General features: G+C 34.4%; 1 protein-coding gene across 1 annotated transcript in view; it reads left to right on the top strand.

The window, feature by feature from the left end:
• The window catches only part of Ns2 (nucleostemin 2), a 52,727-nt gene extending 34,063 nt beyond the window's left edge, over window positions 1-18,664 (top strand). The window contains exons 13-17 of the mRNA XM_067269260.1: window positions 349-444; window positions 9,739-9,856; window positions 10,696-10,874; window positions 14,308-14,412; window positions 18,480-18,664. Coding sequence (XP_067125361.1) covers window positions 349-444; window positions 9,739-9,856; window positions 10,696-10,874; window positions 14,308-14,412; window positions 18,480-18,596 — 615 coding nt within the window. The 3' untranslated portion in view covers window positions 18,597-18,664. The remainder of the gene's footprint in view (window positions 1-348; window positions 445-9,738; window positions 9,857-10,695; window positions 10,875-14,307; window positions 14,413-18,479) is intronic.
• Window positions 18,665-19,526: the final 862 nt, after the last annotated feature.

The raw sequence follows: 19,526 nt of genomic DNA, 5'->3' as shown, positions 1-19,526 counted from the left end.
TTTGGATGATTTATGACAGTCCAGCCTAAAGTATAGAAAAACTCATTCACTATAATGGAATTCCACTACTATGGACTATTTTTCAGGTCCCAAAGACCGTAAGTAATCGTGATAAAATGGACTTTCATTATAATGGACCAATTTCTTCAGTCTAATGATGGTCTGTTATATCAAGGTTTTACTGTAACAAGGAAATTTTTCTTTTGTAATATTTAAAATATTGAATATTTTGAGAGTTAGCTTCACATTCAAATTATTTTTGATTATGATATAAATTTTACATAATGATTCATTATATTAAACTTATATTTATGAATTTATGATTAACTATTTATTTTGTTTGTTTAGGGAGGTGAACCTGACATTCCAACTGTTGCAAAAATGGTTTTGAATGATTTCCAGAGAGGAAAGTTACCATACTTTGTGAAACCACCTGATTTAGAAGTAATTTGTTAAATTTTATTATAAAATGTTAATAAAATAAAATGTTAAAAATAGCATTTTTATTATATTTAAGCCATCCCAATTTTTTTGTACTGTATTCAAGTTTTAAAAAAAATTAGAATGCACACTTTTATTTATCAGAGAAGAAGAAAAATTTAAAAGAAGTTTTTTTTATTCTAAAATTGTCAACATGGACTATTACACAGGTGTATTGGCTATTAGGAGGAGTTCTTAATCAGAAAATCAAAAAATCTTTTATTTTTTCACCTGTAGGAAAATACTACTACAGGTGAAAAAATTAATTATTAATTAAATTAATATTAATCTGATAAGTCCATGTTGACAATTTTAGAATAAAATACAAGTTAAGGACATTAAGGCAAGTAAATTTAAAATAAGTTATCTAAAATTAAAATTTACCATTAAAATATTTCACATGAATACATGCAAAAACTGCTTAGTTACAGCAAATAATAATAATAATAATAATATATTTATTTAGTTTCATCCATAATGTGGGGAGTACAACCATATTCTTACCCAAGGATTATTATGAGTGCAGGTTTAATATGATATTACAAAGCATACAAAATTAATAAAACAAAAACAATTAAATAATCAAATATTCAAAATCATTTGGAGAACTATGTGGGAAAAAAATAAATATAATCATATCTACTTAAAGCAAAATGCAAAAAATTAATTATGAAGCTAATCCAAACAGATCATCTCCCATGGTCCACAGGCACAAAACACATTTCATATATCAATATAATCTATCTTGTGTTCTAAATTGCACCATTTCTTACAAACAGTATCATTATAGAAAAACTTTCTCTTCTAAAACCCAATAGAACTCATACTTGACTCAATATCCACTAATCTTGACTCAGAATAAGCAAGTGCTTCAACCATAATACATTCTTGATTCATTCCATAAAATGTTTTAATCTACTTATAAACTCCTCAGCTGCATTGTTAAGTGACACATGCAAATGCAATAACACCTGAACAGCTGATACATCAAAACTCAAAACTCTAGCTAATGAAGTTGCAACAATTGTGCAACTTCATTAGCTGCTCTGTGTTCTTTCGGGGGCAGTTGGTGAAAATGTCTTCTTCATTCCCCGAGACAAAGTATAGAAGAAAAACTTACCAAAATGCAAGTGTGAGGTAAGCCGAGGGTCCAGGGAGCGATCCCTAGTGACCCCTTACTTGGCAACAGGTTGGTAAGCTCCGATCTTGTTGTCTGTGGATGGCTTTCGAGGAAGGGTTGGCAGGATTGTGAGATGCATCCAATGTCAGGACTGACACCAGTTAGGATAATGCTAAATCATTGCCCTAACTCACAATTCTTAAATAAATATGAATAGGAGGGTCTTTTAAACTGTCAAGTGGGAGTGTGCGCAAGAACATCGAGAAGGTGTCCGTTTTCCCAAGTGAATGACAGGCAGCAAGTTTAACAAACATAACAAACATTTAATATATATATATATCTATTCTAGGATACAAAGAAAATGCAAGCTATATGACTAATTATGGCAATTATGTGTGGATATAGTCAAATCTTACAAGGTGTTGCGATTATTCTACTTCCGATGCCACGAGTGCATGCCTGACTAATCTCAAACTGAGAGAGAGAGTTGACATCTTTCAAACAAAAATACCTTGGAGAGGGATGTAGGAGATTAATGGCGAGTCTATCCATTTTCTTTTTGGTTGGCTTCTTATGGCGACATCCGCCAACATTCCAAGACACGATGCAGTAGGTGTCCGCTATGTATGGCTGGCGAGATACTGAAGACAAATGCTCCTTTATTGGAACTAACACTACTTCCTTGGGACGAATGCGTGGAAATATGGGTGTCTCGTCCTTTTATTTGTTTCGGCCTGGGAAAATGATCATGTGATCGATCGTCTGTTGTGAGAGACAAAGGTTGATTTCGCAGGTGTTGGGTCACAGGTGTCTCTTAACTGCAGCTGTCTTGCCCATATTTGGTTGTGGACTTGCAAGACTACTCTGTTTATTCATTTAATGTTTAACTTTCTCCTCTCTTAATATCTGATTGTTAGACAAAAAACTAGCACATATAAACTGGAACTATATACTAAACTAACAAAATTCACACCTAAATGCTAATTTTCTTCTCTCTTCTTCTTTTATCCCTAGCTGGCATTTGGTTGCGGGTGTCTGCGCAACCAGTATGCTGCTGTGGGTGCCGCAGGAAGTCGAGCTTTCTCCACAATGCCCCTCCAATGCCCCCGATCCATGGCCGCCGCTTTTGCCTGGTTCAAATCGAGCCGTTGGTTCTTGAGGTCCTCCTCAACGTGTTTGGTCCACGTTTTCTTAGGTGCGGAGTGTTGGATTTTCCACAGAGTAGGTCGCTGACGGAAGAGCAATTGGTGGGGAATTCGGTTAATATCCATTCGGCACACATGGCCGAACCATCTCAGCCGTCGCTGTTGAATTTGTGTCTTAACAGATGGCTGTTGTTGGCATCTGGCCCGGACGGCATTGTTGGTGATACGATCCCAAAGGGAGATACCAAGAATCTGTCTCAAGCATTTCAATTGAAAGGTCTCAAGTTTGTCCAAGTCTGTCTTAAGCAGGGTCCAAGTTTCTGACCCATAGAGAAGGATCGGTATGACTAGTGTACGGAACAGGCGGATCTTGGTCATCAAAGAGATGTTATTCTTTTTCCATACACACCATTTAAGTGAGGCAAATGCATGGGCTGCCTGTCCAATACGGGCATGAGTTTCTTTTGACGATGCCACTTTCTTCTCCTGGATCAGTGACCCAAGGTATTTGAACTCTTGTACCTGCTCGATTTGGACTCCATAAAGGTAAACAGTTGCCCGCGATCCATCCGTTGTAAGCACTTTGGTTTTGTCCACATTTATTTTAAGGCCATATGACTGAGCGGTAGTAGCTATATCATAAAGCGTGTCTGTGGCCACTGCATCGTTGTCAGCGAAGACGGCACTGTCGTCGGCAAACATTAGATCAGTTAGAAAGTGGCCATCCCCAAACTGGACCCCACGTTTCCCATCAAATGTCTTCCTCATAATTGAATCCACCACAATATTAAACAATAGTGGAGAGATTACGTCTCCCTGGCGAACCCCTGTCTGGATGGTAAACTCCTCAGACAGTTCCCCCCGGATTCGCAGCTGACTGGTGGAATCTTTGTAGGCTTCCTTAAGTAGTGTGATAACTTTTTGTGGGACATGCTCATTCTCAAGTGCTCTCCATAGCGCTGGCCTGTGCACACAGTCGAATGCAGATTTAAAATCGATGAACAGGACAATAGTCCGTTTGCCGCATCTGGTCCTTTCCTCAATAAGCTGACGCAGGGCAAAGATTTGATCGCAGCAACCACGACCAGGACGAAACCCTGCCTGTTCTTCTCGGCTGGTTTCTTCACGGTGTTTTTGTAACCTTGATTGGATTATCTTCATAAATACTTTTCCAACGATGGAAACGAGACTGATACCGCGATAATTACTGCAGTCCCGGCTATCACCTTTCTTATGGATTGGCACGATGATAGCTTTCTTCCAGATGGCTGGTATTTGTTCTGTGTGCCATATTGCTTTAATAAGTAGATAAAGACGATGGTGCAGGATGTCACCACCAGCCTTGATCGCTTCTGTAGTGATCAGATCTAGTCCAGCAGCTTTGCCAATCTTCAGCGATCCAATGGCTGCCTTCACTTCTGCAATTGTAGGCTCTGCATCTGACATAGGTGTTGTGGGCTGATCAATCGGCGGTGGGTCTGCTAACATTCCCTGAGGAGCGTCATGATTGTACAGATCATTAAAGAACTCCTTCCAACGCTGCAGTCGTTCTGTCGACGATTTTACGAATGTTCCATCTGCTTTCTTTATGGTATCATTTGTTACTTTGGACTTTCCGCTCAGCTTTCTGAGAGTGCTGTAGAGGGTACGGTACTCATGTTTGGACGCTGCTGCTTCCAGGTCAGCGGCCACTTTGTTCCAGTACTGCTCTCGATCGATCTTCATTTTCCGTCGAACCTCATGATTAAGCTGGCGATATTGTCTATAGTTGGTCAACTTCGCTTGTTTTCGTTTGGCCACCAAATCGAGGCAGTCGTCAGATATCCAAGGCTGTGTTCGCCGGCGGACTGGTGGGCATAGGGGCTTGGCACAATCCAGTATCACCTCTGAAATCCGTCTCTCCTCCTCATTTATGTCATCAGATGTGTCCAATATGGAGAAGCGGTTTGACAAGGCGATCTGAAATTCTTGTCTGCGTGTTGTGACCATGAGTTGTTTCCAGTCTGGCTGAGGTGATGGTGGCGAGGTCCGCTTAGCACGTTGTAGTTTAAGCTGGATTTTGGCACGAACCAGGTAGTGGTCCGAGCCACAATCGGGTCCTCTCATAGATCGAACGTCCTTCAGCGTTGAGCGGAATCGGTGGTTGATTAGGAAGTAATCCAGTACAGCAGAATCCTCACCAGATGGATTTCTCCATGTGAGCTGGTGTTTTAGTGGATGCTGAAACCAGGTGTTCCCTATGATCAAACTGTTGGAAGCAGCAAAGGATAAGAGACGCTGTCCGTTATCATTGATTTCGCCATATCCAAATTTGCCCACTGTTGTCTCCCATCCGCTTCTGTCCATACCAGTATGGGCATTGAAGTCGCCGGTCAGGATAATCAGCTCAGTCTGTGGGATCATGTCCACCGTATACTGCAGTTGGTTGTAGAAATCATCCTTGGCTATGTCATGACTAGTTTCAGTTGGTGCATAGGTGCTCACGATGTGGGCCTTGATAGTACCGTGTACCAACAGCAACAACAACAGTTCTTTATTAAGCACGTTTGGTGCATTCTCAGTACCGTATGATACATAGCTGAGAATTTTTACACAGTATTTCATTTTGTTATACAGTATTTGTACATGAACATAAGATGTTAACAGAAAATATAATATAATATTTATAACAGAATAAACAGTAAATAAAATTTAACTATGTTACATAGCTGTAAATTTGTAGCACAATATTACAGTTCGTTACACATTATTTCTACATGTACATAATTTGTTAACAGAAAATTATAGCAGAATAAACAGTAAACAAATTAACTAACAAATATACTAAAGCTAAAATTAAACTAATACTAAACTAAACTATAACTAAACTAAAACTAGATTAAAACTAGACTAAAGCTAGACTAGATCTAGACTAAAACTAGTCTAATACTATGTTAAAAATAAAGTAAACTATATAATATCTAATGTAGTGACATTTAAAGAATTAATATATTCGCTTGATAACCTGAATGAAGTCCAAAAGTTCCGATGCTCCTGTGGATCAAGTTGTGATGATAATTAAACATATTTTGAACTTTAACACTCCAGTGTAGATAATTGATGATTAACACAGTTGATTGATGGTATTCACTTTGAATCTGGAAGGCCGTGTTAATTGGTGGCAAATCTTAGGTGCCACAACAGGTGAAGAGCACGGGAGGCGAATCTGGTGGTTATCACAAAGAGTTTGATGTGCAGTATAGTGAGCTCCACAATAGTAGAATCACAGTCCGGTAGCTAAAGTTCGTTCGGCTGGAAGTGGACACTCACTAAAGTGCACCAACAATGGAGCCGACCTAGATGCGGAAAAAATGTCCTTCCGACAACAGATCCAAAAGATTACACTTCCACAAAATTAAGGTTCCTTAATGCTGATATGTTTCTTCTCGTAGCAAAAAACGCTGTGTGAAGCAGTCCATTAATGTGCGTCACTATTAGGCAATAATGTGTCTTTATTTGATCGGTAGTTGGCACTTTCTTCAGTACGAAACAATTGTTGTAATAAAAACATACCAGAAACGTGTTTAATGAAACTTTAAAATAGCAAAGGTCACAATCAGAGTCAAAGAACAAAATTCAAATGCCAGAAAACAGACAAAAAGGACCTGGACACAGAAGGACCAACAATGCAATTAATGAAGTTGTAGTAGCGAAAAGAATCAAGGAACTAGATTAGTCCTTGGTACCGTGTACCGTAAGAACTGCCAAGCGGTCCGATATTGGCTGGAAGGCGATAACACTACTCCCAGCTCGGCCATCCACCACGAACCCAACGCCCGCCTCCCGGTTGTCACCTCCAGAATAGTAAAGCGTCATTGTCTTATCACTGTTCGGTAGTTGTATGATCACTGTTCCAGATCCAGTGAGTCTTAGTTCTGATAGGGCTGCAATTGGAATATTGCATTTAGCAAGTTCACTTGCAATGATTTCCTTTTGGCCAACATGATGTCCTGTTCTGACGTTCCATGCAGCAATGTTCAGTCCAATTTTTGGGGTGATATATGGCCTCCGTCTCCGTCTGTGGCCCATATCCAATTTCTCACCAGCATCCTGGGACCATAGTGCTGGCGCATCAGCTGCCCCAGATGCGGTAGCATTAGCTGCAATCGGGATTCGTTCGAAATTCATGCGGTTTCTTGGCTAGTTTCCCCAGTTTCCTGGTTCTGGTCATCTCGCCAGAATGACCACCTTCCTCCTTTCGCAGCCGGGCTTAGGACCGTCCAAGGCGGAGTTAAATGCTAATTTTAGTAGTAAATGAACAAGAAACTTAACCATTCAGCAGTGGGATAGTCAGGTATGGTGCTATCCCTTAGCAGTGGAAAATATACCTGGGAAATTTTTAAAGTATTTTTTCACACGATTTTTCTCATTGCCGTTTCGGAAAAAGATTTTGTAAACAGTTATGTCTTGTAAAGAAAAGTCTTTTTTCATTGTTACATAATTCATTTTTTAAGTGAATTTTTTTGCGGTATTTTTTGGCTAGTTTTTGGCAATACCCCGAAAAGAATTTAGCGGATATATATGTCCCTCACCACTGCCACACAATTGTCCTTGACGTAGATATACGTCCTCACTGCTGAGTGATTAAATACTCAAACGTTTTCAGCCGTCTTTTAGAGGCCCTCCTCGGGAATGTACAAAGAAGTTCTATCGTTTGAACATTTCTAACTGTCGAATGCTGTATTTGACGGTTAGAAATGTTCAAACGATAGAACTGTTTCTTTGTACATTCCCGAGGAGGGCCTCTAAAAGACAGCTGAAAACATTTGAGTATTTAAGTTTCTTGTTCATTTACTGCTAAAATTAGCATTTAGGTGTGAATTTTGTTAATTGGATTGTTATTGTTTGACAGTCTGTTGTTAGAAATCTCTAACATTTGTGGACAGGAGGTGTGTCATTCACTCTGTTTTTGAGCGATGTTTTTCTAACAATTGCAATGGAGAATTAGGCTTAAAAGTTTTTATAAATTTTCGCAAGATCTAATCTTCAGTTCTCACACTAAATACAAAAAATTATTATGTCAATCCAACAGTCTCCTAAGGTCCAAAGGCACAAAACACATTTAAAAAGTGAAGAAACAAAGCCATTTGTGAGCTAACCAAGAAATCCCAAATACAAAACAAACCAAAATATAAGCCATACTGTCCAGGTAATTTGGCCATTTGGGAAATTCGTTACTGTATGAGAGACTGCAACTTCACATAGGTCACAGGATGATATTTTTTCCAGTTTTTTTTCTGAATAAAAGTTGTCTTGTATGCTGTAAAATATGGTAATTAAAATTTCAAAATTAAAAAAACAGTTCTTATAATATATATAAAAATTGCTGTGTGATTTGACTACGCTTATATAACAAGTTTTAAATATTTTGCTCAAAAATACTAGAACATTTTAGTCTCAGTGTAGTTCATACTGTCAGAAATTGGCATTAGATGGCCATAATGTAAAACTGCAGTGTATCTTCACTGATTGATAATAGATGATTCTATTTAACAAAATTTTTAAGTAGTTTGCTAACTATTACTTACTCTTTATTTTCAATACACAGGTATTCCTCGCTTAATTCGGGATTTGATTAATGCACGAAATTAATCGCGGCAATTCCTTTACATTCACGACAGAAGTTTTAATTAATGCAGCTTTACCAGCCGTCTTTACTTAACACAGATGCCATATTTGATTAATGTGATTTTGATATATGCAGTAGCATTGAGGAATTAATTAACCAAGTTAATTAAGGGATTCAATTACCTATAATTAACCAAGTTAATCATAGGTAAACAGTGATTCCTCTGGAAATTCACAAAATTTTCCAGTTGTTTTGTCATTTTTGGTTTTATGTAGGCACATTGTGATCTTTTGTTTACTCATTATTTGTGCAAATGGCTGACATTCACAGGAACTCCTCACATGGTTGAATGTGTCATTTCACCCATTATTTTGATAGTCTAAAAAAATCTAAGATATTTGTGAGATTATTTTAATACATTTGTGTTTATCAGAAAAATTTCTTTTCTTAGATAACTAAGAAAATAGATATTTTCAACTACCTTATAGTGCAAATTTCATAATTCTATCGTAGGATCATAAAAACAGTTGGACCACTTATTACTACTAACATTACAAGTATTATTCTAATTTCACATCACTTGTTAGTGTGCAATACTGTTACACCAAATTAATATTCTTTTCCATGTGTGAAAATGGTTATCTCTAAGGTATTGCTTTCCTTAGCAACAGGCCCTTAGCAACAGATATTTCTACCCAGGGAGATTTAAAAAATTGGAAAAGTTGAAATAACTAGATATGAATTGAAAGTGAAATCTTTATAAAGAAACTAGAATACTGTGGCAACCACTTTGGTTTTGGGCTGGACTACTTTTTCCACTTATGGTCCTTTCACTGTTGTTCTGACTTTTACAAGAATAAGTGAAATTTTTATTGTTTCATCTATGAAATTGTTTATGAAAATTAGTCTTGTTCTGTACAAAAGTTGTGATTCTAACACTGATAAAAGACGATTCAAGTCGGTAGTTTGAGATTCATTTGTATCTGATTATTGCTGAAAAAAATGGGGAGGGAATGTAAATCTTTGATGATGCAAGAATGCATCCATTGTTTATTTTTCTCCCCAATTGTCACAAAATTGTCCAAAAATAATTCCTGTATATTTGTAAATGGTGACTTCTGGCCTGATAATTAGGAGAGAGATGTATCTTGATTTATGATGACTAATGGTCATGGGGAATAGGATCAAAAATGAGTTTTGCTAATGTAATACTGAAACAGTCCCTAATTGAGTTCGTTTACTTTTTATGAGACAATTTTTATTTAAGGTTATAAAAATAACTTATAAAATTATATATTTTGTTATTTTTTAAATTAACTTTTATGATGATAATTTAATAATAATGTAAAAATTGAAATTTTATATATAATTGATATATTTTTTAGGATACGGATGAAAATAAAACTATAAATCTACGAGTTAAACAAAATCTCGGCGATGTTTTTGTTACTGCGGAATTTAACGAGGAAGAAACAAGAGGAAATAATAACGAAGTTCGGACAGGTATTGTTTATGAGGTTATGTTATACGAGGCCTGGCCAATTTATAATGCTGTATGATTTACTTTCTTGAGGCAGGAGTACAGATGATCTCCCAATTTTTATTCCTTCGTGAAAGTGTTAGATTAGCCATTCTTATAAAATAAGATTATTTCGAAAACAGCAATATTTATTTATTGCACTGTGGAGATAGTCCTTTCCCATCATAGATACTTCTGCATTTATTCTTTTTTTTGAATATTTTCTTAGTTCAAATACCCTGTTTCCCCAAAAATAAGGCAGTGTCTTATATTAATTTTTGCTCCCAAAGATGCACCAGGTCTTATTTTCAGGGGATGTCTTATTTTTCGTATGGTATGGTGGCTTCTGCCCACTAGGGGGAGTTCGCCACAGCACACTCGTACAGCACAGCAGGGACGGCGTAGGGTACGGCGGCAGGTAACGGGCCTCTCGATGCCTTACCTGCACGTTTGCGAGTGACGGCCGCGAAAGGGAACGTCGGGGTCGGTGGTAGGCGACGGTTTTCGTGTCCCGAATGCAGCTGCTCTGCAACGGACGGTGAAGGTAGGGGATAACGGCAGCAGGCTAAAAAGAATCGCAGCTGCAAGCTCCGGTGTTCGGTTCGGCAAGCATGCTTCCAAACAAAAACTTTGCTAGGTCTTACTTTCTGGGGAGGCCTTATATTTAGCAATTTAGCAAAACCTCTATTAAGTCTTGTTTTCAGAGAAACGTGGTAGAATAAGTAGTCTCCTCAATTAATTTTAACTTTATTTCAATTAGATTTGCCATTAAAGAATTTTTAAATATAATAAATTGTTAATAAACTTTAAATATCTTAAATAGAAGAAAATCAATCATATACTGAAGATAAAGAAACTAAGAGTGATATAGAATCAGTTAAAGAGGATTCAAACGAACAAACTACGAATGCTTCGGATAATTCAAACGATTCCGTCGACGGAAGAAAAATCATTGACGAAAATTGTGAAGATGTGACTTCACATTCAAATGAAAACGAGAAGGTATCCATTTATAATTTTATGCCAATAAAACTAATTATTAAATTAATTTAGCTATAAAAATAATGGCTAATATCAATACTTACAAAATAAGAAGAACTCAGTTTTTTTATATTCATATTTAAGAGAAATTTTAGAAGTTATACAAATAGGTAATAGATATTTTCTTTTGTATTAAATGTACTTTTTTAATTTCAAATTATTGATCTTATATAATAAAATATACTAAACTAAATATTTTAAAATTGCTTATAAGTTACAACATATGATTAAAGCAATCAGAAATTTATCTATTGCATTTTCTATAAAGAAAAATATTTTAATACTTGACAGATATAAATATCTAATACTAACCGACGTATCCGGCAATGCTCGGGTTTTCGTAACGTAACGTCGGGTTCAAAAACTACACGCGCTTTTGTTAGTCGGTGACTGTATACATCAACACTGCAATAAAAGCAGGTGTTTAATGAATTTCTTCATTTTTGATTGATTTCATTAAAAAACAATTTGATTTTATTTATGTATCTTTTGTGTAGAGTCGTTCCATCATATTTTAAAAATATTTGCAAAGGTTAAAAAATTTTTCTCAATTGACGATGAAAGTAATTCTAAGGAAAATAATCTAAGGTGATATATTTCAAGAGACAACTATTTCCCATCTAAATTTTTCTTTGAAATATTATTAATAAGATTTTTAAAATGCTTTCAAAATAGCCATAAGAAGCAATAAAGTAAATTACTGGTGTTTGGGTGAAGGGGCAATAACCAATTAAATAGTAACAACAACACAGTTGATTTCAATCAGTTGTATGTCATTATTTAGATCACGTGTTTTTAATAATTTAATTGTTTTATTAATTTAGTATTTCCAAAATCGAAGTAATTAAATAGGAAGTTCGACGTATTGTGTTTTTGTTGGTGGATTGGTCTGTAAGCAGCGATGTCAGATTTGTTTGTTAAAATAGCTTTTTAGGTTCATTTGAAAGAAATTTGTTAACTTTTATGGTATTTCAGGGGTCACACTACACAGTGCCAAAATTGCCACTTGGTGATATTTTTATTAAAGTGGAGATAAAAATATAATACTGATCATAACAAGTGGTGATAAAATCCCTACTACGCTTATTTTGACATTCAACATGAAATTGAATCGCAAAGCACACTTCGGGAAAAACAGCAAAATGTCTAGCTCCCGTACAATGGGAGTCCCGTGCACCACGCGGCTAATGATTTCTTGTCATTACATGGCAAATTTGGGCAGAAAAGCAGCGAGTGCTGTGAGAACCGAAGGCAATTTTTGTACAGTTCTGTCCGGGGTTTCCAAATTGGGGATTTTTCGTCGACCAATAGAAAATTTGGGAAATTTTTGGGAGGTGACTTTGTTTTCACTTTGATCTTTTTTCAGTAGACTAAAACAAAAATTTTGACATGACAGAACATGTAAAATACTGTTTAAACATTGTGATCAAATGTGTTGTTCTGAATTATTTATTAACAAATCATTCAAAAATGATTCCTGTTGCTCACTTGTAAGTGACAGCTTAACATGTTACTTTTGCTTTCCATATGCCAAACTGATAAAGTTACCAGCATCTGCATTAATTAGTAAGTAAAACTGTGGAAATAAATAATTCGAAGTAGCAAAAAAAATTAAAAACTGGTGGAATGGTTAGCAATTTTTAAAAATTTTCCAGAGCAATCCCTGGTGTTTTATAAAAAAATTTGTGAAGCAAATTAGTTGGAAAGTATATAAATAAAAGTTAATTTCTCAAAATATGTTGAGAGAAAAAAATACTAAATCTGATGACGCTGCAAATCCAAACACAAACATGTCTACAGATTTTCTTAGAACAAAATTTTTATTTTGAAGATTCACCTTTTTTGATTCTTCTTAAGCTGACTGCAAGACCTATAATCTTTGTCTAAAATAGCCTCTTTGAGGCATCCAATTTCTTCATTCTGGATGATGTAATAAAATTGAAACCATGGGCATACAATGTACAATGTTGGGCATATTGCATTGTTGTGTTAGGTGCAAAAATTCATCTCAATCTTTTTTCCTCCAACTTCAATGTCTCTATTTTCTTCTATTTGGTCTTATCATGTAGAATATACATAATTTGCTGTTAATATACTCAACAACAAATTAGTCAATGCTTTAATAAGAATAAATAGAATGTAAGAATAAACTAGATGATATAACAAAATATTCCAATTAATACAGATAGATAAAATGATAATTGATGACGACAGATTTTGGGACTTTTGGAATTCGTTTGACCCAAAAGAGGGATCCGTTTGACCGAACAGAAAAGAAGTATTAAAGGCAACGTCATATTAAAAAAAGTTAAAACAGAGAAAGCAAATGCCCATTTCAGACTACTTTAAATCAGACATTTAAGATTGCATCCATTATATTTTCACATACAATACAAAGAATTTCATGTATTGTATTAATAAATAAATTTTCTTTCAGTAGTGTTAATTTATAGCATTTTTTAGGTTTTGTTATATTGCCTACACAATAGCCTGTGTAGCGTTACTCTACAATACTGTATATACTAACAAGGGATGATTTTCTCATGACAATCTTATATAATAGATTTTAATAAATCTTTCAATAGAGAGAAAAATAAAAAGATCTGTTTTTTCCTTTTATGTATCAAGTAAACTGTTTGTAAGAAATAGAGTTCTAAAATGACCAGTTTTAACGTAAGTTGTATACAAATATAGCACAGACGGCATTACGGACAGACCGGGAACGTCCAGGGATCGATTCTGCTCAAGATTTTTGCTTTTTATGGTTTAGTGTAAACGTAAGGAAAATACAGTGTTTAAGACTAATTAATTCTTTACAACGAGCACACGAAACGAAGGCATTTATGTCGCAATCTTCTAACGAACACTTTGTTTTGAGAAATGCAAAATTTATATTGATAAAATTAGAAAAACTTGTAATGTTTTTTCCTGTCACATATTTTGACTTCTGCCATCTATATATTAATATGTTTTTAAAAATAGGAACATGTAATTGGTTATATGTAAATGCATGTAAAAATTTACTAAAGGTTTAATCAGTTTTTAAATGACCTGATTGTAATAGTTGGTTGAAATATAAAAACATTTCCTGGTTCATATTTCAAATACATTGCCACTTCCCGTAATTACAATATTCAATTTCTAATCTGTTTTTGCACGTAATTTTTTATATCTCTAATGATAAATTTGTTTAATTACTAATTAATATGATGATACAAAATTTAGTAAAATATGGAAGTAATTCTTTCAAAAACAAAATAGTAATTAAAGTTTCAAATTTCGAGTCTAAATAATTTTTGTAAATAAAAAGTCTTACATATAGATATTATTCATTTATTAAAATAAATGAATTATTTTTTTAATATTTTAATGATTTTGAATTTCTTTTTTAAAGAATGAAATACAAAAGTCGACAAATGCTAAAGACGAGTCTTATCGTTTACCGAAAAAAGGGCAAGACGACGAAAGCAGTCCGTCGGTACGTTTAACAAGTAAACAGGCAAGTCAATTTTTATTTTATTGTGACTATTAAATATAACTGAAAATATTCCAGAAACATTTCTAATTATATTGAATATGAAACAAGGTGACAAAAATACATTCAGTGTCTTTGAAAAATCTTGCGAAATTGTTTAGCCTAATTTCAATATCATTTAACAAAAGAAGAAAAAATTTTTAAATATTATTTTTTTTTAACATTAACCAAAACAAGATGATCTTATCCTTTAATTTGGAATAGCGTGCAAGTTTCCTCTGCAAAGAAATAATTTTAGTTAATAAGTAATAATCATCGATTATAGATAATAATAACCAAGTTTAATTATTACTATTACTATTTATTATTATTTGATTTAACATAAGATAAATAATTATCTATAATGTCCAGAAATGTGTTAAAGAGATGATATTGAATTCTTTAACATACAATGTTTATTTTTTCTAAGTACTCCAAACTAAATATTCTTCTAATCTATAATAATAATAATCAGTGCAGAGCCCAAATGGTTAGGAGTTGAAAGTTGAAATTTGGTACACAGTTAGGGTACGTCACCAGAACGCACGCTAAGAAGGGATTTTTCGAAATTCCTCCCCACGGGGGAGAGGGACAGGATTAAGGCTTAACACTTCCATTGTTGATGGAAGTGTTAAGAGAAAGTGATGTGCAAGACGCAGATGCAGTTTTTTTTTCGTTTTTTGCGGGAAATCTAACATATTTTTAGACCTATCTAGAAATTCTCTAATTAGTCTGGAAACAGGGGGACCCAATTCCTGCATTCTGTGCGAGATCCCGGGGAGGTAAGAGGAAGTCGTATCTCCCTTTCCGGCGACTCGCTTGTCGAGGATGGTGATTTCGTTTTGTTACGCGTTACGCGAGTGGAGGAGGAGGAAGGATGGGGTCGACAATAAGGCGAAGCTGACAGTCAAGAATGACACCATTTTATAACAATGCAAGATTTATTAAAATCTAACGAACAAAACTACATTTCTACCCTCATATACAAAAGGAGGGGCGGAGAGAGAGAGTTTACAAATATTCGTTCATACCTCTATAAATTCTGTAATAGACAGAGTCTGGAGAATGTCCCGGTAGGTAAATATTCAACTCAGAAGTGATAATAATCTTCGGGATGATGGAGAGTCAGTTAATCGGACGGGGGCACGTAGAACCTTAGAAACTCGTAGACTGGACAATGGCACTTAACTTAGAAACTTTCGGGTTTGGTCGACGGCGCAGTGCACTTCGTAACGGAGAGACAATCGGAGAGCCCCTTAGGGGGGAAGGAAGCATATTTTATAGATTCGCGATGAGAAAATCGGTCACGTGATCGACAGTGGATTACAATTAGGGCCATAGGTGTTCCCGGGATTCAAAACAAAATGACGAATTCGGACGCCAACTGTAAATTATCGTGCAAGTTGATCTACAAGCTGCGAGGGAACAATGGCTTATTGACAGTTAGGGGACGATTGTTGCCAGTCAAGGGTCAACATTTTCTCGGTTACGGAATTTTGTCGATTAAGCCGTTGTATAACAGAAGTGAAATAATTTAGAAATTTAGATTCTCAACTTTCAGATTTCACATAAGGTTGACTATAACGTAATAATCTTAATCTTCGCTATCATTACTTTTGCCCGAGCAATGCCGGGCCTACCTGCTAGTTTTATATATAAATTTAGAACTGATACCTACTCGTACAACTTATGTTTTGCTACTGATATTGCAGCGTTGGATATTGTGCTATTTAGATAGATAATGTAATAAATGAGATAGATAGATAGATATTAGCTCTAAAAGGTTTGTATGCTGTCATCTTGATAATCTTAAGCATAAATCTAATAATTACGACTGTTTTGAAAAGAAAATTAGTCCCATTCAAACCCATTCCTCCCACTTCCATGGAACCTCTTGGCATTCTCTACCTGAATCTCTTCTGATTCTCACTTTGAGATTAAAAATTTAAAACTAATGTAATTAAATTTAGTACACGATCACAGCTTAACCTCCTATATTTAGTCTAAATTACATTGTATTTATTATATTAGTTAGCTAAGTTCTAGCCCAAAAGTTAATCTTTCATTTTCATTTAGTTAAAACATTAATATCTGTAAAAAAATTTTAAAAATTTATACAAACTGTATACAAATGCAATAGGAATTCTTCCCTTAATTTCCTTAACTCAGATAGATAATGATTATTGAAATATATGAAAGGACAAAGTAAAAAATGACATGTATGTTGAAAATAAATTGGATAAACTTCAGTGAAAAACTAAATTTTTATGTTGGAATGCAAGAGTTTAGAATCTACTTTATTCAGGTGAAAAGGGGAGCATGTACTAGTCACCAGAGATATGGGTGAACTTTTAGTGAAGCTTGATAATTGTGTTTTGAGTGAATTGAAAAGCCATAAGAAGCCAAAATATGACAATTTTAAAAAAGTGAATATTTGTGAATAAACTTTCCATGATTTTAGTTATGTGTTTATTAATAATTGCTGGGATTGAGGGAAAGGGCCTGGATTGGACTCAATCTCCACAACAGATGAATCAGAGAGATATGCAAAGAAGGGGCGAGGCAGACCTCGCAAGAATAATCTTAAAGAAAAGGAAAAAGAAAGGCAATTGAGCGATACAACTAGTGAAGATTATCATCAATTAGAGGATGTTTTTAATAAAAGTAGTCCCGTGACCTCGAGAGCTACGAAAATTTACGACTACTTCGAAACTTCGAGAGATTTAGGGCCACGAGTTCGGGAAGAGTCACAATTTACATTGAAATCAATATACGAGCTCATTAGAGATAAATTCTCGCTGCTTCATATAGAACTACAAGGAATTAAAGCAGAGGTCATTGCTTTGAAAGAAGAAAATAAATATTTTCATGGAGAGTTATCAAAATTATCCCAAAAAGTAGAAGAATTAGAGGAAATATCCAATAATAATTGCCAATTAAAAGATATGTTAGAATTCGAAATAGACCAACTAGTTAACGTGAGAAATAATAATAATATTATAGTTATAAATTTTCCGTTCAACTCGACCGATCATATAAAAGAAATTAATCAGTTTATAAAAAAGGACTTGGGAATAACTAATAGTCACATAGAAGGATTGGTTAGATTAACCAACAGTGAAATCAAACCTACAGTGAAAATAATATTAGGTTCTTCATATGATGGAAATCTGATCATTAAAGAATTCTGGAAAAACAAAAGGAGTCTTCAATAATAAAGCGAAGGAAAAAATAATACTTACTTCGGATTTATGCACGAGATTTAGAACAAGGAGAAAAAAATGATCATCATATTAAAGACATATGATATTGATCTAGTAAAGTAGTCCAATCGAGTGATTTTTTTTAGAAGGAATCGATCGACATCATAGATCCAATTACGGCCGGATAGAAGAAATAATAGTTAGTTTGAACCCTTAAATGCTAAAACTACGGTAATAGAAAAATTGGAACAGATTTGATCTACGCTTATTCCTTACGATACTCCTTATTAAAGTTTTTTCTAAATTAGGAAATTGGAAAAAATATCAACTATTCCACCAAAGTCATTATATCAAGTTCATAATTGATATATTTCTCCCAAATTCTGCCTATCTTAAGATTGTTATAATCTGTCAAAATCTTGTGTGGTGTAATATAATTTCAGGACAGTTATGTAGCAACAGATTATGTTTAAGAATTTGTTTTTTACCATTAAATTTTTTCATCTAGCTAACACTTAACAAAAAAAAGATAATTCAATAATAATAATTACCTCTCCAATTGGGGCTATCCTAGATGTAGGGTTTCTTCTCAAAGTTTCGTTCTATAGTGAGGCACTAGTGTTACGAAATAGATACAACCACCGTGCGACAAACTAGATCAACAATGAAAATACTAAGTATTTTGTATGTGGTAAAAATTGTAATTAATAATAATTTATATAATTTGAAAAATTTTTGTAGGTCTGTAATATAAGATCTCAATTATATATGTATATGTATATTACTTTAATGTAGTGTACATTTCATAAATTCATTTAAAATTAATGATAATGATTTTTGTTATCGCAGAAAAGGAAACTGCAAAGATCAAAAAGAAAGAAAATGATTGGGGTTCACTTTTATAAAGAAGTTAATGTAAAGAATAGAAACAGGAAAAAGAAGCATAACTGTAATTCTAGTGTTTAAATATGTATATACATATGTGTATAATACTTTCATTATTATACAAGAGAAATAAATTATTTTAAAATATTTTTTTTGCATTTTTCTTTATAATATCCTAAGTGGTTACTGCACAAGACTATTTTTGACATTCAATTTTCCGATTGATTTTTTTCAATACATCGTACCATAAAAATTATGAATTAGTCAGAAAAATAGTTGATATATTTTCTACAAGAGAATTTGCATTGAACCTTTTTCTAAATAAATAATTAACACTGAATAAACTGATTTATACAAAAATATTATTAATTACAGTTAAATGCTGTTACTTACTATCCTAAATTTTTACTTATTTAAAATACGTGTCTAAATTATATGCAATGCATTTTTAACCATAAATTAAATTCAAATTATTAAATAATGTTTATGTCCGTGTATACTGCTATATTAGATGGTCATAATTAAAATATCTAACTAGAGAGAGAATTTATCATTCTGCTACAACCAAATTTGATATAGCGACATTTCAGGATGTGGAAGACATTATCATAGAAAAAAATTAGTACCACAACTTGTCAGTATGACATTTTTTGTACTGCAAACTATGACACTATTTGTATACAAGACACTCATCCTGTATAAATATTAATGATGCAAGAGCTACTACTAAATAAGGTCCCCTCGGAAGGTGAAAAGCTGTTCAATGGCTAATCATAAGTATCTTCTGTGACACTTCTCACACGCAGTGCGATTAGATCTTTCAAATTTGTAACGTGTCCTCGATAAATCACATCTAAGTATCCCCACAACCGTAGGGAACGGATGGCCGAGCGATCGAGGTGACGGTCTACCACGCCGAGGACCTGGGATCAAATCTGGGAGGGTCGAAAAAACCCTAGGAATTTTTTGGGAGCGGTTCGTCTGGATATGTCGGGCCCCGTTGCGGGCCTG

Source organism: Centruroides vittatus, unplaced genomic scaffold, assembly GCF_030686945.1.
Source record: "Centruroides vittatus isolate TY-2023 unplaced genomic scaffold, ASM3068694v2 contig_349, whole genome shotgun sequence".
NCBI lineage: Eukaryota > Metazoa > Arthropoda > Arachnida > Scorpiones > Buthidae > Centruroides > Centruroides vittatus.
This window is presented reverse-complemented; position numbering and strand designations above follow the sequence as displayed.